General features: G+C 46.8%; 1 protein-coding gene across 7 annotated transcripts in view; it reads left to right on the forward strand.

Annotated features, from left to right (window-relative positions):
- Positions 1 to 824: 824 nt before the first annotated feature.
- IPPK (inositol-pentakisphosphate 2-kinase) overlaps positions 825 to 26708 on the forward strand; it is a 1052241-nt gene continuing 1026357 nt past the window's right edge. For 2 of the 7 annotated variants that reach the window (XM_040360985.1, XM_040360986.1), the window contains exon 1: positions 825 to 1104. In XM_040360985.1, the coding sequence (XP_040216919.1) occupies positions 1024 to 1104 (81 nt within the window). In that variant the 5' untranslated portion in view covers positions 825 to 1023. The remainder of the gene's footprint in view (positions 1105 to 26708) is intronic. The other 5 variants (XM_040360979.1, XM_040360983.1, XM_040360982.1 and 2 more) reach the window with 4 other exon arrangements.

Consider the following 26708-nt stretch of genomic DNA (forward strand, 5'->3'; position numbering starts at 1 on the left):
CTTTGTGAATCCGGACCTATATGTGTATAAAGTGCACTGACATCTAGTGAGAGTTCTCAGTATTGCAGCCAATAATCCAATCATCCCAATATGCAGTTTAGTACGTCCCCTTTTCACATGCTAAAGTTAAAGGGGTTGTAAAGGTTCATCTTTTATTTTCTAAATAGGTTCCTTTAAGCTAGTGCATTGTTGGTTCACTTACCTTTTCCTTCGATTTCCCTTTGTTTGAATTTCTCACTTCCTGTTTCTCCTCAGTAAGCTTTCCACCATCATCTGAGCGTTGGAAAGTCATTTAACAGCTTTTTGAAGAACACCTTACGGAGGAGGAACAGGAAGTGAGAAATTCAGACAAAGAAAAAAAACATTTAGAAGGGAAATTAAAGGAAAAAGTAAGTGAACCAACAATGCACTAGCTTAAAGGAACCTATTTAGAAAATAAAAAACGAAGCTTTATAACCCCTTTAAGGGGTATGAGTTGTGAACGGGCACAAGTTCTCCCATCTCCACCATTCGTTATTGTTAGATTCGTTCGTCTTCTCCATAACTATAGATCTCAACACAAACTTGCAAGCTATTTCGTGGATGTTTGTACATTTTTGCAAACAATGCATAATTTATTCGTTTCACCAAAGTAAACATATTACTTCCGTATAAGAACTTTCGCCGCGGAGCTAAATCACTCAACACCTCAACACATGACACAACACAACACTTCCCTTTCTGCATTCAGCAGCTCTATGACCGTTGCCGCTCTGTCCAAAACTCTATGGCCATTACCTTTGCTCTCTGTCCAATCACAGCTGTCTTAATGTTAGGAGTAGGCGTGGCGTGGTAATGTGGGCGGCTCAAATTGACGTAGAGATGTAGTTTCCAGGCTGACTTGCAGCCGGGAGTTCCGCCTTAGACACATTTGGCTGTGACAACGTGGTGGTCTTCTATAGTGTAATTTAAGCTTCTCGCTGTTTCATATCTCGCGGGAGCAGGCATTGTCCTTCTAACTATTTCGGACTGTTCACTCCGGTAATGGAAGCGGAGAAGATGGACGAAAATGAATGGGACTACCACGGAGAGGGAAACAAAAGCATGATTATTGCTCATAGTCAGGTAAAGGAAAACTGGATTACAGTATATGACCCTAAAGAAAATCGAGATCAGTATTTTTAGAATGTGTTGGGAGGTCACTGTGATTAACATGAACATAATGTATAATAAGGTTTATGTTAACCTTATGTTGCTATTTAAGCATTGAGGAGATATTATTGTCACTGAAAGTGATAGGGGTAATCTGCACAGTAAGAGCCTAAAAGCCATAAAACCTAAGAAAAGCTGCTACCCCTACCCAACTGTTTTATTGCAGTATGTGTCCCCAATAGAGAGACTGTAGTTCTGGTAAAAAATTTTTGCTGAAACGGGTAAGACAGGTGTAATTTAAAGAGGAGCTGCAGCCCCCCCAAAAAAAAAAAATAATTAAATGTCTGCAGCTACAAATACTGAAGCTGCTGACTATTAGGACATTTACCTGACCAGGCATCTAGTGGTGGCCTCACCCGAGCCAATTCTTCAATCGGGTGGTCCTGACTAAGGGATTTCGGCAGTGAAGCCTTGTGGCTTCGCTTCTGGTTTCCTACTGTGCACGCGTGAAGCACGCTTTGCGAATAGGCTGCAGTCTTCTGGGACCTGTAATGTGTCCCAGAAGGCTGCAGGGGAACAAGGGGGAGGGTCAACTTCCTGCTTAGTTCATCGCTGCAAACTGAGCCAGAAGTGAGAGTGCGTACCTGTAACAAGCACATACTTTACAAGGGTGGGTATGCTGCCATGGTTTGATACAATTTTCCGTTTTCCTGACGCCAGCATACTAGTGATAAATAACTAGCAGACATGGTGGGTACTGCTTAACCACTTACATACCGGGCCTATTATGGTACTCTTCTCCTACATGCAAGTATTTGTAGCTGCTGGCTTTAAAAAAAAAATCGGCGGAACCTCTGCTTTTTAAATCTCCATAGGCGACACTTAATTTTTATTTTTACAGGTTACCAGTTTAGAGTTGCAGAGGACTGTTGCTCGCGCTCTAACGAACGCGGCGATACCTCACGTGTTGTTTGAACAGAGTTTACATATGTGGGTGGGACTTGCGTGTATGTTCGCTTCTGACTGCAAGCTACCGGGGACGTTTTAACCACTTCCCATGGGGGCGCGGCGATCGGTGATGCGGGGTGTCAGTCTGACACCCTGCATCTCCGATCTCGGTAAAGAGCCTCCGGCGGAGGCTCTTTACCACGTGATCAGCCGTGTCCAATCACGGCTGATCACGATGTAAACAGGAAGAGCCGTTGATGGCTCTTCCTCACTCGCGTCTGACAGACGTGAGTAGAGGAAAGCCGATCGGCAGCTTTCCTGACGGGGGGTTCGCGCTGATTGTTTATCAGCGTAGAACCCCCTCGGATGCCCACGCTGGACCACCAGGGAAGGGGCAGTAAAAAAAATGGGCACTGACTGGCAACATGGGCACTGGGATAAACAAGTGATGCCCAGCAATCTCATCAGTGCCGCCCCTCATTGTCCATCAGTGCCGCCTATGAGTGCCTATCAGTGCCGCCTCACCGATGCCCACCAGTGCCGCCATATCAGTGCACATAATCGAAGAAGAAAACTTACTTATTTACAAAAAAATATAAACTTTATTTTTTTCAAAATGTTGTCTTTTTTTTAGTTGTTGCGCAGGAAAAAAATTGCAGAGGTGATCAAATACCACTAAAAGAAAGCTCTATTTGTGGAAATAAAATGATAAAAAAATTGGGTACAGTGTATCATGACCGCGCAATTGTCATTCAAAGTGCGACAGCGCTGAAAGCTGAAAATTGGCTTGGGCAGGAAGGTACGCAAGTGCCCGGTATGGAAGTGGTTAAATCTTTTTTTTTTTTTTTTTTTTTTTTTTTACGTACATTTTTTGATCACTTTTATTCCTATTACAAGGGATGTAAACATCCCTTGTAATAGGAATATATTGTGACAGGTCCTCTTTATGGAGAGATGCGGGGTCAATAAAGTGACGTCATAACATCACGCTCGGGCCTCCGACGGTCATAGAGATGACTGGTGACCATCCGGTCACCAGTCATCTCTATGCTTCTCATCCGGTGACGCCTGATCGTTTCTTCAGGTCCCCGGTGGCACGGAAGAGCCTGGAGAAGCACCGAAAGGCGGCAGCACGATCAACGAGAACAATCAATCGGTGGAGCTGCCACTATGTTCGTTCTTATCGTGCACAGAATTGCTGGCAGAAAATAGTGATGCCTGTAGCTGCAGGCATCATTCAGAAATCCCCACTGAAAGTCCAGGATGTCATATGACGTCCTTGGGCAGGAAGTGGTTAAACTATTTTAGTTTTATTTACAATGTAAGAAGATATGATTGTTCTTCTCCCAGAGCCTACAGATAAGCCATTCATATCTACCCTATAATGCCTTAGGAAGGCATTTCAAGATGACCATGAAGCTGCTCTGCAGATGGTCTCAATTAAGGGTGAGCTCCGGTGTGTTCGCACACCCCACGTGCAGAGCCCGCCAGGAAGTCGCCACGGCGATGCGCTTATCACAGGCAGTGAGACATTGTACTGATGTGTGGCTGCAGAGATCGGGAAATGTCTCACTGTCTGTGATTAGCGCAGTACCGACTTCATGGTGGGCTCTGCACGGGTGGTGGGTGAACACGCTGGAGCTCCTCCTTGGTCTCCATCATAACATTTGAAAGGGCCGCCCATGAGGCTGCTACCGCCCTGGTAGAGTGTGCAGTCACCGTTGAAGAGAGTTCACACCCTCTTGCTCTGTGAATAAGCTTGACGATCCAGCTTGCATGTTTTCCCACTGGGATTATGAAGGGCTTATCAGAGCATCTGAAGGGAGCGGTGGCTGACAGGTATTATGTTGAGGTTCTTGAAACCTCCAGCTCATGTAGTCTGCCAAAATCTTCTTCCGGGAAGTTTGGTGAAGCCCAGACACCTGTTTGATGAAATGTAGTGGCTACTTTTGGTACAAAATGGTCTACTGGACAAAGTTCCACTCGATCTGGGAAAAGGGTAATATGCTCTGATGCTCCCAGGACCTGAAGTTCAGACACTCACCGAGTCTCCTACATGAAATGATGGCCGTCAGAAAAACTGCATTTTGTGTAATGTCCCACAATGAACACAGAAAGTCCAGCAGCACAGACAGATCCCATCCCATTGGGGAAAGACTCTTCCTAGGTGGTCTGGTCTGATTTATTTTTTTTTTTTTTTTTTCTTTGACAGTCTTTCGGAACTTCACTACTAACGGTTCTTCAGGCTATTTGATTTTTGGCACTGCTGAGATGGCAAACACTTGCACTTTGCGTGAGCTCAGGCTAAGGCTCATGTCCAATCCTGATTGAAGAAAATCTTGGACAGCTGAAAGTGGAGGCGCAGCAGGATCCAGTTCCTGTCCCACCAGGAAATTTGAAAACTTGTCCCAAACTTTGACATATACGTGATTTGTGGAAGGTTTTCTGGCTTCTAATAGAGTAGAGACTACCGTAGAAGAGCATCCTAGGCTATTCCGCTTCCTCCTCTGAACAGCCATGCTCGCCGCTCCAGTCTGTGCTTGCACGGATGCAGGAAGTCTCCCTGAATCAGAAGGCGCGGGAAAACAGGAAGGGGTACTGGTTGTTGTATGCTGAGATGGACTGCCAGGGTCTTCACAGCCAAAATGCAAGAATCATAATGACCATCATGTTCTCCTTCAGCAGCCTCAAGAGGAATCTCATTATCAGAGGGTGAGGGGTAGGCTAGGGCACAGTTCCAAGGCATAACTAGAGCATCCGTCCCCTCCGTCTGAGGATGCGGGAACCGGGATCTAAAATCTCGGGAGTTTGCAGTTGCTTGGATAAGCAAAGGGATCCATTTGGGGTTTGCCCCACATTTGAACCAGTTGGGTAAAGATTTTGGGGTGTAGCGCCCACTCATTGAAGTCTGGAAATGTGTGCTAGAGATGGTCTGCCTACAGATTCAGCTTCCCAGGGAGATAGACTGTCCTTGGAGCCGGGCTAATACTGTAATGAGAACCTTCGGATCAAATGGACAGGCAGGCCAATTCCTTGCTGCTATGTAAAGCCTAGGATGCCTCAGCTTTCTCCTTGGGTCCAGCTGTAGCATCCACCTGTGTGGCTAGGAATTTGGTCGTATGGGTTCAGCGTCTGGATGATCTTCTTTCATTCGACACCCCCAAAGAGGAGATTAGGGAGTCTCTCCCACTCATTGCCAAGTCAGTTGCCTTCTTGGCTGATGCTGCTGCAGATTCCGTTAAACTGCTCTCATTAATTCAGCCAGACGGGCTATCTGGCTTAAATCTTGGGAGGGTGATCTAACCTCCAAAAACAAACTGTGGCATCCCTTTTGAAGGCGAGCTCTTATTCTGTTCCTCCTTGGTGGAGGTCCTAGCTCGTTCCTCTGAGAAGAGTAAACGGTTCCCTTCTTCTCAAAGAAATAAGAAGCCCTTTCGCGGTTTCCAGAACAAGGTTAATTTTAAAATGGGGTTGTCCTGATACCACTTTTTTAAGGCCGAGTACAAGTACCGATACTTTTTTTTTTTTTTTTTTCAAGTTCTCACCGATACCGATAAATTTTTTTTTTTTTTGTCATGTGTCAGTTTTTTTTATTTTACAATTTAAATATTTCACTAGTTTTATTTTTTTTTTACAATGCTTTCTTTGGGGGGGGGGGGGGGGGGGTGGATTTGTCAGTGTGTTTTTAATATGTATTTTTTACAATTATTCAGGATCGGGCAGAAATGGTTCTGATTGCTCCCTGGTGGCCCAGGAGAAGTTGGTTTTCCTCTCGGAAGACCCTCTGTGGATCTTCCCTGGCCCCTACCAGATCGGAAGCATCTACTCCATCAGGGACCAGTATTGCATCCAAGCCCTCAGACCTTCCATTTGACAGCCTGGAGGCTGAGCGGCGCATCTTACAGTTGAAAGGGTGTTCAGAGAAAGTTATTCAAACTATCCTGGACAGCCGCAAGTTGGTCACAAGAAGAATCAATGGGGAAGTTTGGAAAACTTTTATTTCCTGGCAAAGGCAATCTGTTTTAGATTCTTTTTCCACTCCCTGTGTATTGGATTTTTTACAGAGGAGTGGAAAAGGGACCTTCTGTCGGCACTGTCTGTATTTTCAGACAAGAGACTAGCGGAAGATCCTTTTAATCAGGAGGTTCCTTTCAGCCCGATCTAAGCATGCTCCCAGGATCGTCAAACATGTGCCTCTTTGGGATCTGCCATTGGTGTTAAATGCTCTTAACAAGGGCTCCTTTTGAGCCTTTGCATGAAGCTTCCCTGAAATTGATTTCCTTGAAGATTTCCTTCCTTTTAGCTATTGCGTCATGGAGAAGGATTTCTAATATACAGTCCCTTTCCTGTAAAGACCCATTCCTGAGGATTTTAGGGGACAGGGTAGTGATTAAGCCTGATCCTAACTTTCATAGGTCCCAGGAAGTAGTCCTTCCTAGTTTCTGTTCCTCTCCCAAGAATGCGGAGGAGGAAAGATTTAGTTTTTAGATGTAAAGAGATGTCTGCTGCTTTACTTGGTGAAATCTAGTGGGTTTAGGAGTTCCTCCTAGCTGTTAGTATTGTTCAGTGGCCCCAAAAAGAATCCAAAGCTCTATTGCTAGATGGATTAGGGAAGCGATTTGTGAAGCTTACAAAGCGTTGGGTCGTATTCCTCATGCTCATTCAACAAGATCTATGGCTACGTCATTAACAGAGACCGGGGGCATCATGGGAAGAAATTTCTAAAGCTGTCGTCTGCTCATGCGTTTGTCAAACATTATAGAGTAGGAAAGTGCTTCAGGCTGTTGTCCCTCCCTAAGGTATAGTATCTTGCTTATCCTCTCAAGTAGCTGTCCTGGAAGGTGACAGCCAACAGTATTTCCAGGAACCTTTCAGGACAGCATCTATATTCCCACCCTATTCTACTTTCTCCTCTCCCCTGAAAGAACCGGGATCTGTGTGTTTTTACATACAGATCCCGGTTCTCGCTCTTTTTACGAGCTAACGTGGGTACCCATCGGTTATTGTGCCCCCCGGGCACTCGCTGCGGCGGTGAGTGGGCCTCAGGCGGCGTGTGCACGCCCCTAGTGGCCCAAAAAAACTGCGGCGGCTGGTCGACAAGAAGTTAAAGGCTCGGTTCTTTACCTTAATGCATTCTACATATTCTCCATAGGTGCTGTTTTAAAAGCCTTTGCAGGTTACCACTTTAGCTTTACAAATCTTCTGTCCTTCTTTTTTTTTTTTTTTTTTATCACAAGCAAATGTAACATTTCCTTGTGATGGCAATGGGATAGTGACAGGTCCTCTTTACTGAGAGATCTGTGGTCTATTAGACCCCAAGATCTCTCCTCTGGCCTTGAAAGCTTAAGATCATAACACGATTTGGTATGATACAAACACGGGACTGCAGCCGGCGGAATTGGCAGCTGACCATAGAGCTCGAACGGCCCTGATCATCTCTGTTGTCAGACGAGTCACTTACAGTTTTGCTGATTTGTAAACCATACTGGTTTGACAAAACCATTGGATCATACTAATTGTCTAATGATCCAAAGCTTTTAAGAGGAGAGGTCTGTGGTCTAATAGACCTCAGATTTCTCAGTAAAGAGGACCTGTCACTACCTATTGCTTAAAAAGGTGATAATAAATAAAGGTACAGTTTAAAAAAAAAAGTGCTTGTGGGCAAAGGTGAACTTGGTCCTGCGCCAGTATGTAAACTGCAATCGCACAACACTTTTGTAAATCTCAAGTGTTAACTTGTAAAGGCTTCTAAAACGTTGCCTATGGATAATATGAAGTGTGCAATTTTAAAGCGTGACATGTTTATTTACTTGGCGTAATATCATCATCTTGTATACCTTTCCAAACAACTGGATATTGTGTTTGGAAAAACTGCTGCGTGAATACCGTGTGACATAAAAAAATGTAACACCCACCATTTTATTCTCTAATGCCTCTGCTTATTTTTTTTGTATTGGGGGTTTAAGTAGTAATGTAGCAAAAATAGATTTTTTTTACATTTAAACGAAGGTGTGAGAAATATTCCTGGTTTTCAAGTGGAAAATGCTTTTTTTGGTTCCTATAGGTCATCTCCCATCATGCATTGGCTTGCTGCATCACAGTATAGATGTGTATTATTAGTCTGAACTACATCTCCTTAATTACTACATTACCTCTTGTTTTATTTCTACTCACTTTCTGTTCAATCTTATTGTACAATCTCCTTTTTAGATCTACCATCAAGGGCTTGTCTAATTTAATACCAATTGAATATATTCTTCAGGTGAGTCGTCCTATTCCAAAGTTTTGGTAAGGAAATTTGTACAGAGATTGTACAGTCAGATTTTGGCCTCTAGTGCTGGCTTTCTATATGGAGCGCAGCACATATCTCCTGAGACTTCTACCTCACAGCACACGCTGTGTAGAGAGGCAGCGTCCGAGGTCGCTCACATCCTGCAGTGGGCAGAAAAAAACGCGTCGGTTGTCTACGATCCGGGCGTAGAACACTGACAGGCATACCACCTGAGTCGCCAGGTGCTGGACCAGGGAGAATGTCATTGCATCCGGAGGTGTTTCAACTCCTTTGCAGGAGATGGGGAACACCGGATGTAGATCTCCTGGCCTCTCGTCTCAACCGCAAGGTGTCGAGGTTCATGGCCAGTTCCAGAGATCCCTGGGCAGAAGCGTTGGTGGCCCCGTGGGGTCAGTATCTGCTAACTTATGCCTTTCCCCCACTGAAGTTGCTTTCCCGGCTGCAGAGAGTGGAGATCGAGGGAATCCCGATGATTCTAATCGCTCCAGACTGGCCTTGGTGGCAGATGTACCCTGGCGGCTGCCAATGCGGGAGGACCTTCTGTCTCAAGGTCCCATACTTCATCCTGCTTTACAGTCGCTGGCTTTAACGGCATGGCTATTGAAAGCCAGATATTAAGGGACCAGGGTCTTTCGGACTCTGTCATCTCAACCATGCTGAGGGCACGGAAGTCTTCCAGGAAGATCTACCATCGCACCTGGAAGGCTCTACATCTTTGTGCGAAGAGATGGGGTGGTGTCCACGGACGTATTCTGTTTCCAGGTTTCTGCTGTTTTTACAGCGTGGAGTGGATCAGAAACTTGCCTTAAGCACCATTAACCTCTTGACCACCGCCCCATGTCAAAAAGACGTCCTCTTTTTGAAGTTGAATATCTCGATAACGGCAGCAGCTGCTGCCACAACCGAGATATTCATCTTTTCAGGGGGCGGTGGTGTACACGATAACGGCGGTCTCCGCGGCGGATTCGCTGCGAGATCGCCGTTATCGGTGGCGGGAGAGGGGCCCCCCCCCTCCCGCCGCTCTCCCGCGCCCTCCGCCGCTTACCGGAGCCGTCGGTAGCGGCGGAGGGGATCGGATGTGTCCGGCAGCTGAGCGGGGACGGGACTGAAGGAGAAATCTCCTTCACCCGTCCTCCTAGCTCTGCTGGGCGGAAGTGACGTCAAAACGTCAGTCCCGCCCAGCCTCTTAAAGAAACATTTTTTTTTTTTGTCATTTGAAAAAATGACTTTTTTAATTTTTTTTTTTTTTTTTTGCATTTAAGTCTAATTATGAGATCTGAGGTCTTTTTGACCCCAGATCTCATATTTAAGAGGACCTGTCATGCTTTTTTCTATTACAAGGGATGTTTACATTCCTTGTAATAGGAATAAAAGTGATCAATTTTATTTTTTTTTTTTTTTCAGTGTAAAAAATTATAAAACTAAATAAAAATAAATAAGAAAACCAAAAAAATTTTTTTTAAAGCGCCCCGTCCCGACGAGCTCGCGCGCAGAAGCAAACGCATACGCGAGTAGCGCCCGCATATGAAAACGGTATTCAAACCACACAAGTGAGGTATCGCCGCGATCGTTAGAGTGAGAGCAATAATTCTAGCCCTAGACCTACTCTGCAACTCAAAAAATGCAACCTGTAGAATTTTTTAAACGTCGCCTATCGAGATTTTTAAGGGTAAAAGTTTGACGCCATGCCACGAGCGGGCGCAATTTTTAAGCGTGACATGTTGGGTATCATTTTACTCGGCGTAACATTCTTTCACAATATATAAAAAAATTGGGCAAAATGTATTGTTTTATTTTTTAATTCAAAAAAGTGATTTTTATCCAAAAAAAGTGCGCTTGTAAGACCGCTGCGCAAATACGGTGTGACAAAAAGTATTGCAATGACTGCCATTTTATTCCCTAGGATGTCTGCTAAAAAAAAATATATAATGTTTGGGGGTTCTGATTAATTTTCTAGCAAAAAAATTGTGATTTTCACATGAAGGAGAGAAGTGCCAGAATTTACCTGGTGGGCAAGTGGTTAAGGGACAGATTTCAGCTTGGCTGTGTTCTTTCAGCGGCCCATTCTCTAGTGGGTACCTTTGTGCAGGGGGTTCATCATATACTCCCCCTCTCGACACTTACTCAGAAGGTGGCCTTTTTGGTGGCCATTACTTCTGCCAGACGTGTTTCTGAGTTGGCGGCCTTGTCTTGCAAGTCGCCATACTTGATCCTCCATAAGGATAAGGCGGTGTTGCGCCCACAACCTTCCTTTTCTTCCGAAGGTGGTTTTGGCCTTTCACCTGAATGAGGACATTGTACTTCTGTCCTTGTGTCTTCGGCCTGCACATCCTAAGGAGGTTGCGCTACATACTTTAGATGTCGTCTGCACTTTACGTGTGTACCTGTCTGCTACGACTCCATTTCCGAGATCTGACTCACTTTTTGTGTCCGGTCCACAAAAGGGCCTGGCGGTCTCGTCGCCCACCATTTCTCAGTGGATCAGGCAGACCGTCGTACAGGCCTATGCTCTTAAGGGGCGTGCGCCCCCCCCTTTCCGGTCACAGCACATTCGACCAGGGCAATTAATTCTTCATGGGCTTTCCGACATCAAGCGTCTGTCTCACAGGTGTGTAAGGTGGCGACTTGGTCATCCATTCACACTTTTTCCAAATTTTACAGGGTTGATGTGAGTGCAGCTTCAAATGCTTCTTTCGGCCGCAAGGTTTTGCAGGCAGCTGTTTAAGGTTGCACCTCCTCTGTTAAGGAGCTCTGCTTGTTTTTGGTGAAGTTGTTTGTTTTTACTGATATTGTTCCCACCCCTCGTTTTTTTGACACTGCTTGGGGACGTCCCACTTGTCAAGACATGAGAAGGCTGTGTCCATCCATGGACGATAAGAGAAAATGGGATTATTTATATATATATATATATATATATATATATATATATATATATATATATATATATATATATATATATATATATATATATAAAATACATTTTTTTTTTTTTTTTGCACTCACTGTAAAATCCGTCCATGGACGGACACAGCACCCACCCCTCCTTTTTAGGTTTGAGCTGAGGCTGGAGGGACCGCCCCCTGGGCAGGGCTGTTCAACTCTGTTAGATATTTAAATACATGTTACTTTAACATGTTCTGCCTAGTAATCTCCTATGAACAGGAACATAACCCACTCTTCAAGACTTGAGAAGGCTATGTCCGTCCATGGATGACAGAAAAGGATTTTACGGTGAGTACAAACAAATCCCTTTTTTTTTATTTTTTTATTTTTTTTGGTGCCAAACAGACGTGGTCACTAAACAGGCAAGGCAGTGAGATGGTCCATAAAAATGCAAGAGGCAGAGATGGGTCAAAGTATTGGTCCAGGCGGAAATATTGGGCTTGGGGCCTTGGTTAGGTACGTTTGGACAAAGGGGTAGAGGCTTCTTCCAACCCAAATCCTTTTTTTTGTATTTTTTTTTTTTTTCTGCCTAGCAAAGGAGTCCCTTTGGGCCCAGCGCCCTGAGAAAATGTTTCATTTTTTTTTTTTCTTCTTTGAAGATTCTCAATCAACTGTCGGCTGAGAGGCTGGATATTATAGATCCCTGTAGTCTCCTCAGTCCGGCCAGCGAGCGTGAGCTCACCATTAAACAAAATTGGTAAAATATCAACAAGAAAAATATTATTCACTAAAAGCAGCGCTAGTTGTCACTATTCAAAATTGTGACCCCCTCTTTCCTATAGAAGCCCATAAGAGGGAAAAAAAAGATTCCGAGGAACAGGAGTGTCAGTCCAGTGAGAAAGATGTTAATGTGACTTTTTGGCTAGAGAGAGGACCCTTTTGTGGGGATTGCCCCATGGATCGGTCATAGTTTGGAGGTGGAGGAGGAATGGTCGATGCAGTGCCTGTTAATCTCAGCTATCTGGTGAGTAGAAACCCTTAAGGGGAGAGTGAGACACGGTGAAAGCAATCTTCAGTGGAGTGTACTTTGTGGAGGTTATCTGCAGTGGAGAGCACACCACATCCCATTAACATCTTTCTCACTGGACTCTGACACACACCTGTCGCTCAGAATCGTTTTTTTTTTCTATTATGGACTTCTATAGGAAAGGGGGGTCACAATTTTGAATAGTGACAACTAGCGCTGCTTTTAGTGAACAATCTTTGTCTTGTTGATATTTTACCAAGTTTGTTTGTATGTATTTTAAGCGGCTGCTGATTGTATGTATTTGAATGGCAAATTGTAACATTGGGTCATTTTAATCTGTTTTAAGTTCTTTGTTTGCTCCATAGCGCTGAGATAGTGAAGTTCACGGCTTTCTCCCACTATTTTTTTTTTTTTTTCTTTGTGAGCTCACCATTACAGAGAGGCTTGGTCTGCCACGACATACCCCATGACTCCTGGGGTGGCCGGTGAGCTTTTGCTCCAGGGTCCACATATGACTGGGCTGTGGTGCTGTCTCACTCACAGTGGACTGGGCCGACCGCTACTCTAACGCGGTTGTATGCCTGTCAGGAATGCGTCAGTGGGTCCTCGTATGGACGGGTAAGTACAGACCTTCCTGCGTCGGCGGGTCAGTACGGCTGGGCATTCCGGGGGTTTCTCCTATCCTCCCTTCCCTGTGCTCTGTCATTTTTTTCCCTCTGCTGCTATGCTATTGCAGGGGTGGACCCGTGGGAAGCTCCTCACCAGGGGATTGTGGGGTGTCTGCTGTCTATTCTTTGGGGGTATTTTTGCCACTGAAAGGCCCCATTAGGACTTCTCATCCTCGTTGCGGCGTTTCACCATTATTTTGCAGGCGCCATTGTATTGTAGTTTTCTTGTTTACATTGGAAATCCCATTGACGGCCATTTTGTTGCTGCGCTTTGGCACAGCTAGCTATTGCGGTCGGCCATTTTACTGTGGCCATGTCTTGCTCTATTTGAGGTGGCCATCTTGGAGGTGGTTTTGACCTCTAGTGCTGACTTCTACGGCGTGCAGCACGGATCTCCTTGCGGTTACATCGCAGATTTTTCCTCTCAAGACACGCTGTGTACTGAGTATGGACGGCAGCGCTGAACAGTCTCCTCCTGTGGTTGGTGAGTCCCCTGGGTAACCCCCCCCCCCCAGTCAGCGCAGCAGGAGGGTGGGCTTTTATTCAGGTCTGAATAGGTTCCTGAGAGCTGTCTGGATGGAGTCAGTATCTGGTTCTTCTTCCCCAAACATGAATTAGGTGGCAGCTGGTGCCCCTGCACCTGCGGTTCCCATGGACACTTTGTCGGGAATCATTTGTTGCCAGGATGGAAGCGGCGTAAGGGGGGTAAAAAACGCCCCAGCCATCCCCCGGGGAATGCTGACTCGGACCAGGACCTGGCTGTGGCTCAGGTCCCTGGTTCTGTGTCTGAGGATGTGGACCAGGACCTTGCTTGTGAGGAAGACTCCTCACCTGGGTCAGTACAGGACACTTGTCAGTGCGCTTATCAATGCTGTAAGGGACTCCCTTAAGTTGTATAGTGCTACTGGGGCATCCTCTGAGGCCTCTGTCTTTTTTGGGTCAAACAAACCACTCTGTGAAGGTTTTTCCTTATGTCCCCTTTTTGACAAATTTATTGATAAGGGATTGGAAAAGCCGCCGCAGAAGGCTTTTGTAGTTTCTCAGCGCCTGGCGGTTTTGTACCCCTTTGAGGAGAGCCTCTTGAAAAAAAATGGGCCTCTCCTCCGGTAGTAGACCACTGCCTTCAAGGACCAGACTGATGGGAGGTCCGACGCACTGACCCGCTCCATGTTTACCATGCTGGGGTCTGCCCTGTGGCCTATTGTGGCCGCAACCCTGGTGTCTCAAACACTCACTGAATGGGCAAAGATTTTGCACCAGACTGTGGAGGAGCACCAACTCCCTCCCGAAGCTATTAGGTTGGTGGACCAGCTGGCCCAGGGCCTTGTCTGTCTGTGATGCTACACTGGATGCAGCCACCTTGATATCCAGAGCTTCTGTTTCGACTATGGTTTTGCGCCGCCTGATTTGGCTAAAATGCTGGTCTGCTGTCCAAGCTTCTAAAAGAGCCCTGGCAGATTTACCCTTCAAAGGTGGGAGGCTTTTTGCTTCCTCGCTGGACAACATTATCAAGGATGTCACTGGGGGTAAGAGCACTCTTCTCCCTCAGTCATCTAAGGGAAAGGAGCCCCGCCGTAAGCCGGGTCCTTCTTTCCCCACGTGGAAGCGGTATTATCAACAGTCGGGGCCCACAGGTAAACCCTCCCAGGGGGACAAAGGCTCAGCTGGGGGACAGAAACTTCCCTGGGTGCATAAGCCGAACAAGCCGGCATCCAAGCCCGCCACTGCATGAAGTCTTGCCCCCGCCCGACTCATGGGTGGGGGGGGGGGCGGCTTCGCAGGTTCACAGCTCTCTGACCAGTGGGTCTCTGAGGTGGTCTCTTCGGGGTAGTTTCTCTCCTATCCACCGAACAGATTCTTTCCCTCAAGTCTCCCTCTCCTTCTGGCTCTGTTGGCCGTCTACATTCCGGACGTAGAATACTGGCAGGCAGACCACCTGAGTCGCCAGATGCTGGACCAAGGGGAATGGTCGTTGCATCCGGAGGGGTTTCAACTCCTTTGCAGGAGTTGGGGCACTCCGGATGTGGCTCTCCTGGCCTCTCGTCTCAACCGCAAGGTGTTGAGGTTTGTGGCCAGGTCCAGAGATCCCTGGGTGGACGCGTTCGTGGTCCCGTGGGGTCAGTATACCATTGAAGTTGATTCCTCGGCTGTTCCGCACAGTGGGGGCCGAGGGGATCCCGATGATTCTCATCGCTCCAGATTGGCCTCGGCGTCCTTGGTATGCCGATCTCGTGCGCCTAGTAGCAGATGTATCCTGGCAGCTGCCAATGCGGGAGGACCGTCTGTCTCAAGGTTCCATACTTCATCCTGCGTTACAGTCGCTGGCTTTAATGGCATGGCTATTAAAAGCCAGCTTTTAAGGGACTGGGGTCTTTCCGACTCGGTCATCTCAACCATGCTGAGGGCACGGAAGTCTTCCTGGAAGATCTACCATCGCACCTGGAAGGTCTACATCTTTGTGCGAAGATATGGGGTGACGAATTTGGTTTCCAGGGTCCTGCTGTTTTTGCAGCGTGGAGTGGATCTGAAAATTTCCTTAAGCACTGTGAAGGACTTTTATGCAATTGCCTATATGCTTCAGTTTAATTCTCTCCCTGCTATTTTAATGTCTGTGTGTTATGTGTAGAAGGTGATTTCATGGGGACCCGAATGACTCATTCTTCTGCATAACAGACTGTTGAAATGTTAATGTCCCATCCCCAGCCAGCTCTCTATTCTAAAGGGTAATTGATCTAGTGTGTGTGTGTGTGTGTGTGTGTGTGTGTGTGTGTAAGACCTGTGTTTACCCTTAAGAGATGTGTATTGTATCGTCAGGCTAAATGATTAGATAATTGGCTCATGTTAATTATTCTGATTGCTTCGTTGTAGTAATTTACTTCACTGATGTCATTATCTAAAGAAATGTGCCTTGTCAGGGTCGGCTCCAAAGTGTCTACCTATAATCTGTATGGGAGCCCAGTGGGTGGAAAGGGGGTGGAGATTTCATTGTTCTTTGATGATTAGCTTGTAAACTGTATATAACTAGCAGCATGCTGCTATTAAAGTGTGTCTCTTCCAGCATTAAGCTTTGGCTCATGCATGGTCTTTTATGGGAGAAGGGAATGCTTGACGGGGATGTTTTCCTACTACTGTCGCAACTGGTTGGCAGCAGCGGGATTTTCCCTTCTACTTTCCTTTACACCAGGATTCCAAGCAGACACTGGTAACAGTGAATGGAAGGCTGGTACACCCGGCTTAAAAGAAATGCAATGAAAGAACTACTGGAAGTTCGTGGAAGGATTGCTAGCAACAAAACCAAGCGGGTCATCATAGCAGAATTAATGGAGCTAGACCAGGAGAACTTGGTTGCAGCAACGCCAGCAGTACAAGTGATGGAGACACCAGTGATTCAGTAGGAGGAATCACCAGCCAACAAAGTAATGAGAGAGAAGCTAGCATGGTTCGGTCCGAACCCAATGGCGGATGTGGTGCTGAAAGTGATGGACCTGTTAGCAAAGGAGGCTAAACAAATAAGAGACGCAGAGCTACAGTTAAAACTGGCAGCAGTCCAACAAGCAGCCGCACATTCTCCGAACAGTGAGTACAGCACAGCAGACACAAGGAAGATTCCGTTTAGCGCTTTTAAAGCTTTTGATGAAAAAGACTGTGAAATTGATAACTACCTGGCAGATTTTGAGCGACAATGTAACCTGCACCGAATAGCTAGAGGAGAGTGGGTTTCAATATTATCAGGCAAACTGTCAGGCAAAGCTTCTGATGCTTTCCGGACCGTGCCAGAGCAGGAGATCCATAGCTACGCCAGGGTTAAAGAAGTGCTCCTGGCTCGTTATGCAGTAACCCCAGAGTCCTACCGACAGAAGTTCAGGGACTCACGCAAAACCACGAAAGACTCTTACGTGGAATGGGCATGCCAGTTATCCCTGTCGGCCTCTAACTGGGTTAACAGCAGCCAGGTCACCACCGCAGAGGACATTTTGCAACTAATGCTCCTGGAGCAATTTTACAATCACATCCAGATGGATGTCAAAGACTGGGTGAGAGATCGCAGGCCCATGACTCTACCAGAGGCCGCTAAGTTGGCGGGTGAATATGCGGATACTCGCAAGATGAACCAGGTCACACCACGGGTACAACCTCCACGACCAACGGTGCCCTCACACCCACCAGCCGCTAGATACCAACCTTCTAACAGACCGGTGACATCTAGCCCTCGCTATCCACGCCAGGAGGACAACGAACAACGCTGCTTCCGGTGCAAACAGCTGGGTCACTTCAAGCAGAATTGCCCCATGGACGACAACACCAGGTCAAATTGGTCTCGACCTGGGTACCGCCCACCAGCAGCAGCCCATTGTGTAGACTCGGCTTGGGATCCCCAGGAGCTGGGTCAGGAAGAACAATTGGGCACCCTTTATGAAGCCCTCATGGTACAATCCGTTATTACGGACAACGGGAAACACCATTGTCAGCTGGGCATGGGTAATGGAAAAACCGCCCGGGGATTAAGAGACAGCCGGGTGGGCGACAGCCATGAGCCGGAGGGGCCCTGGAGGGAGCTGGGCAGAAAGAGGCACCGCCGGCTACCCTCCAAGAAGAAGAGGTCCTGGAAGCCGTATAACAAGCTGACCTGGGAGGAGAAGAAGCGACTGGAGGAGAGGGAGTCTCAGCGGGCGTCCCAGATGTTCGCCAAGGGCCAACCGGTGGCCCCTTACAACACCACCTAGTTCCTGATGATGAAGTACCACGTCGAGAGCCTGCAGGACATGAGCAAGCAGGAGCTGATCCGTGAGTACATGGAGCTGGAGAAGTGCATAAGCCGCATGGAGGAGGAGAACAACTGCCTGAGGTCACAGCAGGCCGACCCCCCCCGGGCTCCATGAACTGGAGATGGAGCTGGAGAAGCTCAAAGAGGAGAACCGGCGGCTGCGGAGGGAGCAGGGGGTGGCTGACCCTATGGGGCACTGATCCAACCCCCCCCCCCGGACTCTGAGCACCAGTGCTACAGCATTTCAACAAATATCAATTTTTCTTTTTTGAATCTCCTGTGATTGTCACTTCAGAGCCATAACCTGCCCCCTCCCATAGCGGGACACCTAGACAGCGGCGCACAGACCCATCCGCCGTCTTCACACTGACTTCTGGTGACTCTGCAGATCGCACAAAGACTTGGGGACTGACCGGCGTGTGATCTGACGAGCCGGTGGCATACCTGAGTCGGAAGCTGTTGCCAAGGGAGGTCAGTTACGCCACCATTGAAAAAGTGTTTGGCCTTGGTATGGGCACTTAAAAAGCTCACACTTTACCTTTATGGCCGGGCTTTCACTCTCATCACCACTCCCAACCCCTTGGTGTGGCTTAACCAGGTTTCAGGGGACAACGCCCGTTTGCTACGCTGGAGCTTGGCCTTACAGCCCTATGACTTTACGATTCATTATCGCCCAGGCAAGCAAAACGGGAATGCCGATGGATTGTCACGCCAAACGGAGTTATCCTCGGACTAAAAGCTCTGAACCCATCAACCCTACTGGACCAGGAAAGGTCCAACCGAGTTGCTGGAGCAGGGAGAAAAAGGGAGGCCATTGTGAGGGACTTTTATGCAATTGCCTATATGCTTCAGTTTAATTCTCTCCCTGCTATTTTAATGTCTGTGTTATGTGTAGAAGGTGATTTCATGGGGACCCGAATGACTCATTCCTCTGCATAACAGACTGTTGAAATGTTAATGTCCCATCCCCAGCCAGCTCTTTATTCTAAAGGGTAATTGATCTATTGTGTGTGTGTGTGTGTGTGTGTGTGTAAGACCTGTGTTTACCCTTAAGAGATGTGTATTGTATCGTCAGGCTAAATGATTAGATAATTGGCTCATGTTAATTATTCTGATTGCTTCATTGTAGTAATTAACTTCACTGATTTCATTATCTAAAGAAATGTGCAGTCAGGGTCGGCTCCAAGTGTCTACCTATAATCTGTATGGGAGCCCAGTGGGTGGAAAGGGGGTGGAGATTTCATTGTTCTTTGATGATTAGCTTGTAAACTGTATATAACTAGCAGCATGCTGCCATTAAAGTGTCTCTTCCAGCATTAAGCTTTGGCTCATGTATTGTCTTTTATGGGAAGAAGGGAATGCTTGACGGGGATGTTTTCCTACTACCGTCACAAGCACCATTAAGGGACAGATTTCAGCCTTGGCTGTGTTCTTTCAGCGGCCTTTGGCGGCTCATTCTCTGGTGGTTACCTTTTGTGCAGGTCATGTACTTCCTCCTTGGGATTTGAATCTGGTGCTCTCGTTTCTTTAGAACCCTCCCTTTGAAAACCTCAGAGATCCCTCTCGACACATCTCAGAAGGTGGCCTTTTTGGTCGCCATTACGTCTGTCAGACGTGTTTCTGAGTTAGCGGCCTTGTCTTGCAGGTCGCCATACCTGGTCCTCCATAAGGATAGGGCGGTGTTGCACCCGCAACCTTCCATTCTTCCGAAGGTGGTTTCGTCTTTTTTCACCTTAACGAGGACATTGTACTTCCATCCTTGTGTCCATGGCCGGCGCATCCTAAGGAGGTTGTGATTCATACTTTAGATGTGGTACACGCTCTACGGGTGTACCTGTCTACTACGGCTCAGTTTCAGAGGTTTGACTCACTTTTTGTGTCGGTGTCTGGTCCACAAAAGGGCCTGGCGTCTTGTCGGCCACCATTTCTCTGTGGATCAGGCAGACCGTCATACAGGCGCCCCCGGAAAGGCACGTTCGACCAGTGCAATTGGTGCTTCCTGACATCAAGCGTCTGTCTCGCAGGTGTGCAAGGTGGTGACTTGGTCGTCCGTTGACATCTTTTCAAAATTTTACAAGGTGGTGGGATGCGAGTGCATCTTCTGATGCTTCCTTCAGTTTTGCAAGGTGTGTGTGTGTGTGTGTGTGTGTGTGTGTGTGGTGTTTGTTTTTTTTTGTTTTTTTGGACACTGCTTGGGGATGTCCCACTTTTCAAGACTTGACAAGGCTGTGTCCGTCCATGGACAATAAGAGAAAATAGGATTTTTTGTATTCACCGTAAAATCCTTTTCTCTGTCGTCCATGGACGGACGCAGCCCTCACCCCTCCTTTTTAGGTTTGTACTACTTGTTACAAACTGAGGCTGCATGCTGCAGGGAGGAGGGTTATGTGCAAGGGTTATTCAACTCTGTTAAAGTAACTTGTATTTAAATATCTAACATGTTTCTGCCTATTCCTCTCTCCTGTGGACAGGAACATAACCCATTTGTCAAGACTTGAGAAGGCTGTGGACGACAGAGAAAAGGCTTTTGCGGTGAGTACAAAACACATTTTTCTCCACTCTGCAACACTACTCTGGATCACCTCAAATACATGGAAACCCCAATGTTGTCTTGAATCCCTCTACTACAGTGGGAGTACAAAAGATCGGTCCAGGAGGCAGGCAAAAAATGTAGATTTTAACAGGCCAAGGACATTTCAGGTGGAACTCGGAGGCAGACAAATAAGTCCAGGCAGCCGTCAGAAACATGGCAGATAGAGGGCACTGGATGTCACTAATGGCATTTTGATGTTTGGTAGCTGGAGAGTGCTTCCCTTATATAGAGGCTAGGCTGGAAGAGACACTGGGGGACAACCGTATCAAATTCAATGTTTGGAGCATACACAACTTTCTCCCCCACCTTCCAGTACAGCTACTTGATGAGAGATTGGCTCCGCCCTCTACAAGAAACACAAATCGGATACAATTTGAAAGGCCCCTTCCTTTTCTCTTACCTTCAGTTGTTTTGTGTTTCCAGACCCTCCAGGGTCCACCTGTGTGGCTAGGAATTTAGATGTATGGGTTCAGCGTCTGGGAGAACTCCTTTCGTTTGACACCCCCAAAGATGAGATTAGGGAGTCCCTCTCGCTCATTGCTAAGAAAAAGTGGTCTTAACAAAGATGCGCAAAAGAAGGGGACTCTATTTACTGCTTCAGCCCCTTCCAAAAATACCCAGTGACGCCAGGATAGGTTGAAGGTTGTCCCACTTCATCAAGGAATGGGCAAAGATTTCCGACAATTCCTTTATCTTTCAAACATTGGAAAGGGGTTACAGGTTGGAATTCAAAAATCTTCCACCCCAGAGATTTTTTCTTATTTTCTTTTTTCTTACTCCTCTGCCGAGAAACCAAAAGACTGCAAGCCATGTTGAATCAGTTTCAATATGGGAAACAGAAGGGGTAATTTCCCCTGTCCCGGAAAAACAAATTCCGGGGATTTTATTCCCATGTCTTTCTGGTTCAGAAAGCCTCCGGCGGCTTCCAGATGGCCATCAATTTGAGCTTCCTGAACAAGTATATTCTCTACAGACGTTTCCGGATGGAAAACATTTACTCTGTGGAATCTATTATGGCCAGAGGTATTCATGGTTACCCTGGATCATCATGATGCTTATCTTCATGTTCCAATTTGCCAGAACCACCGAAGGTTCCTTAGATTTGCGATTCTCATGGACAACGGGCCGAGTCATTGGCAGTTCCATGCCCTTTATTTCGGTCTCTCTGCAGCGCCCAGAATTTTTATGAAGTTAATGGCAGAAATCCTGGCCTTTTTTCAGATACAAAGTGTATTGATCGTCCCATATCTGGACGATTTTCTGATCTTTGCCCGAGACATAGTCCCTTATCTGGGATCTGCAGTTGGTTTTGTGGACCTTTCTGAATCTAGGGTGGAAAGTCAACCAACGGAAGTCTTGTCTGGTACCCTCCCCAGAACATACTTTTTCTGGGTTATCTAATAGACTCTGTTGCTCAGAAGATTTTTCTTCCCGAAGAGAACGTTTTGAAACTTCTTCTCGTCGTGCAGGCCTTCAAATTGCTCCAAAAGCCTTGCATAGGCAAATCATGCAGTTATTAGGTTTAATAACCGCAGCCATCCCTTGGGTACCCTGGGCCCATATACACTCCAGACCCCTTCACGCGTTTTTCTTACACCATTGGGATTGCAGGAAGGATTCTCTGGATCAACTAGTTCAACTTCCAAGAGAGGATTCTCTCAATCTCTCCTGGTGGGAGCAGCAGGAACACCTGCAGGGAGGGAAGAACTGGGTGCAACATGCTCCAGTGAAGGTTACTACCTCCAGTCTGTGGGGCTGGGGTGCGCATTCTTAGGGCTTACAGGCCCAGGGGGCTTGGTCGCCAGAGGCAGACCACTACTCAAACTTCAGGGAACTGCTAGCAGTAGGGAAAGCTTTCTTGGCTCTGCAGGAGAGGCTTAATTGAAAAGGCCTGTTGACATTTTCAGACCATGCCACGACGGTGGCATACCTGAACATGCAAGGGGGCACTTGTTCAGAGTCGCTCCTAACGCTATAACAGCAGATTCTTTCCTGGGCGGATATCGATGTCGCCTCGATAAGAGCAGTCCACATCAGAGGTTCAGAGAACACTCTGGCGGACTATCTGAGCAGCGTAAGTTCCACCTGTTGGGAGTTGCATCAAAGCACATTCCAGGAGATTGTGCTAAGATTGGGTCTTCCTGCAGTGGATCTTTTTGCCTCCAGTCAACAGAAAACTGCTGGCGTTTTTTTCACTGGACAGAGAGATAGGGTCCTTAGGGATGGATGCTCTCTCATTCCCATGGGATTTCGCTCTGGCCTATGCCTTCCCTCCTTTCTCCTCCTACCTCTGGTAGTTTGGAAAATGTATTCAGGATCGGGCACAAGTGGTTCTGATCGCCCCCTGGTGGCCCAGGAGGAGTTGGTTTTCCTCTCTGCCAGAACGGAAGGATCTACTCTATCAGGGACCAGTATTGGATCCAAACCCTCAGACCTTCCATTTTTAACGGCCTGGAGGCTGAGCGCCACATCTTGCAGTTGAAAGGGTATTCAGAGACAGTTATTCAAAATATCCTGGACAGCCTGCAAGTTGGCAACTAGAAGAATCTATGGGAATGTTTGGAAATTTAATTTTTTTTAATCCTGGCAAAGGAAATCCGGTTTAGATTTTTTTTTTTTTTTTTTTTTTTTCTACTCCGTGTTCTAGATTTTTTACACATGGGGGTGGAGAAAGGTCTGTCAACACCCTTAGGGTTCAGGTTGCAGCCCTGTCTGTATTTTCAGACAAGAGGCTAGCGGAAGATCCTTAAGTCAAGAGGTTCCTTTCAGCCAGATCTAGACATGCTCCCAGGATCGTCAAACATGTGTCTCCTTGGGATCTGTCATTGATGCTTAATGCTCTAACAAGGGCTCCGTTTAAGCCTTTGCATAAAGCTTCTTTGAAATGTATTTCCTTGAAGATTTCCTTCCTTTTGGCTATTACGTCAGGGAGAAGGATTTCTGATCTGCAGTCCCTTTCCTGTGAAGATCCCTTTCTGAGCATTTTAGAGGACAGGGTAGTGATTAAGCCTGATCCTTTCTATTTGCCCAAAGTTTCTTCTAACTTTCATAGGTCCCAGGAAGTAGTCTTTCCTAGTTTGTTCCTCTCACAAAAATGCGGAGGAAAGGTTTCGTTTTTATTTATTTAATTTTTTTTTTAGGAGTTCCTCCCAGCTGTTAGTATTGTTCAGTGGATCCAAGGGATCCAAAGCGTCCAAAAGCTCTATAGCTAGATGGATTAGGGGAGCTATTTGTGAAGCTTTACAAAGTGTCAGGTCGTAGCCCTCCTTCTAGAATTAGGGCTCATTCAACAAGATCCATGGCTACGTCATGGACAGAGAGCGGGGGCATCATGGGAAGAAATTCATAAAGCTGCTGTCTGGTCCTCTCATGCATTCGTCAAACATAGAGTTCAGATGCTTTCCAGCCAGGACCTTTCCTTTGGTAGAAAAGTGCTTCAGGCTGTTGTCCCTCCCTAAGGTATAGTATCTTGCTTATCCTCTCATCCTCTCAAGTAGCTGTCCTGGAAGGTGAGGTGAGGGGAACCCCTGTTAGACTTGCCGGTAACGGTATTTCCAGGACAGCATCTATATTCCCACCCTATTTTTCTTTCACCTGATTGTGTGTGTGTGTGTGTGTGTGTGTGTGTGTGTGTGTGTGTGTTTTTTTTTTTTATTTGGCAGATTTGAACTACAGAATGTGTTCCATAGGAAACCATGTTAAATGGACTGTAGTGCAAATCTGCAAAAAGCACTAAAACTGCATAGGTGTGAACCCAGCCTGAAGGTCAGAGTAAAGGGAGGGGCCTTTTAAATTGTATCAAGTAGCTGTCCTGGAAGGTTCCTGGAAATACCGTTACGTCTAACAGGGTTTTTTTTTGGGGGGGGGGGGGCGGGTGCGGTCTGTTTGGGTAGGAGGAAGGATATAGAGGAAATGTTTGTCTTGGAGCCTGCTCACTGCATCCAGAGCAAATTTTGTTCAGGTATGGGGCTTTCTTGATGAGGGATGTCTCCTCCTGGTCTTGTAAGACGGTAATAGGTCTTTGTGTGGACTTGTGATAAACCATGTAGGAATTGTACAGGGCCAAGTGGAAAAGATGGAACATGGATGCACCATTCATATCCCTTGATGCCAATGGCATCCCGTTTTTTTTTTGTGCCGGACAGGTTTTGTGAGGGTTTACTTGTCGGGTGGAAGCATTTGAGCGGCTGTGCTGCTGTCCAAATGCTTCCACACACCCTGGAAAAGTGCCCCCCCCCCACATCTGCCCCGTTGTGTATCCTGGGCTCCAGTGGCACATCTGTGGGCCTGGTGTTCTATCGGATAGTGCCCTCTGTAAAAAAATGCCAAAGCCGCAGGGTGGATATAAATCCCCCCCTCCCCCTTCTTTATTTTATTAAAATTTTAATAAAATGCTTTTGGCGTAAAAATCAAACCACTTAAGGACCGCCGCACGACGATGTACGTCGACAGAATGGCACAGGCACATGGGCATACATGTATGTCCCTGCCTTCCCCTTTTCGGCTACAACCCCCCCCCCCCCCGGCAGTCCGTTTTGGTCCAGGAGCGATCTGGGGTGAGGGGGCCATTGGTTTCTGGCCCCCTGCTTCCCCTGCCTGTGTAATGTAAACACAGGCAGGAGGAAGTGAGGTCATGCTCCTCGAGGCGTTCTTTTTGACCGGAGATGGAGGAGAGAAAATATCAGTAGTAAGTTGCACCAACACTACACTAACACCAGTACACATAGGCACACAAATCACCCCCTGCACCCCCAGTCAGTCACTGATTGCAGTGGTCATTTATAGAGGTCGGCCGATATGGGTTTTTCTCTGGCCGATGCTTGGAAATTGGGCCGGCCGATATATAGGGCTATCCCGATACCAGTATCGGGACCGATACCGAGCATTTGCGCGAGTACTTGCCTGATCATATACCTGGGGGAGAGAGAGATGCAGCGTGTAATGCCTGTGTCTGTATAATGCTCAGACGGCAGCCATCCAGTGTATAAAAGCCGCACCTCCTCTTCGTCTGTGATAGGGGAACACTCCCAGCAAGTGAGTCAGTGTTCTGCCTATCACGGACACCCTCTCATCCTCATCCCATGGAAGAGGATGTCCGTGATAGGCGGAAACTAACTCATTGCTGGGAAACGGAGTTCCCCCTATCACGGACGAGAACAAAGAGGAGGCTCGGCTTTTGTACACTGTATGGCTGCCGTTTGAGCATTATGCAGAGACACAGGCATTACACACTGCATCTATCTCTCCCAGGTATCGGATCAGGCAATCGCCTTCTTCATGTATTTTAGAATAAAAAATGCAAGTTAGGCTTACCGGTAACTTGTTTTCCAATAGGCTTTCAGGACAGCACCTGAGAGATATCATGGCTCCTCCTCCACAGGAAACACCTCCACCAATTAAGACTTTAAAGGGAGGCCTCCCCTTCCACTCTCCAGTTGTTTGTAGAGACCTCCAGCCCCGGCTGCAACACATAAGTGACAGTTATTACATAGTATTACAGCAGAATCTTTACATAAGAAAACACCAAGGGCGGGTTGTTGCTGTCCTGAAAGCCTATTGGAAAACAAGTTACCGGTAAGCCTAACTTGCATTTTCCCAAAACGGCTCTCAGGACAGCACCTGAGAGGACAGTCGAGACTTACCCCCTTAGGGCGGGACCACAGCCTGTAAGACCTTTCTCCCGAACGCCTGGTCATCTGCCGTCATTAGATCAAGTCTATAATCACGGGCAAAGGTAGACAGGTTTGACCAGGTAGCTGCTCTGCAGATCTGTTTGGGGGTGGCACCAGCTCTTTCTGCCCAACTTACCGCTGCTGCTCTAGTAGAGTGAGCTCTTAGATTCTCCGGACATTCTTGACCTGAGACTGAATAAGCATTTGAGATGGCCATCCTGAGCCATCTGGCAATGGTTCCTTTTGACGCTTGCTTTCCTTTTTTATCACCGGAAAATAAAATCAACAAGGCATCTGAACATCTATAAGCTTTTGTAGTTTCCAAGTAACATAAAACAGCTCTCTTAACATCCAAGGTATGGAATTCTTTTTCCTTTCTTCCTTTTGGATTGGAGCAAAATGAAGGAAGTATTATCTCCTGAGACCGATTCTTGAACGAAGCAACTTTCGGCAAAAAACTTGGGTCTGGTTTTAACACAATTCTGTCCGGAAAAATTCAACAAAAAGGTTCTCTGACGGACAAGGCTTGCAGCTCGCTGATCCTCCGAGCTGTAGTAACAGCCACCAAAAAAAAAAGTTTTTAATGTTAATGACTTAAGAGAGGCTAGATTCAAAGGTTCAAAAGGTTCCTTGGTCATGGCCTGTAAGACTACTGGCAAATCCCATGACGGACAATCCTTTACCGCTATCGGTCTGGACCTAACAAGGGCTTTAAAGAACCTTATCACT

The sequence above is a fragment of the Rana temporaria genome, chromosome 7 (assembly GCF_905171775.1).
Source record: "Rana temporaria chromosome 7, aRanTem1.1, whole genome shotgun sequence".
Classification (NCBI taxonomy): Eukaryota; Metazoa; Chordata; class Amphibia; order Anura; family Ranidae; genus Rana; species Rana temporaria.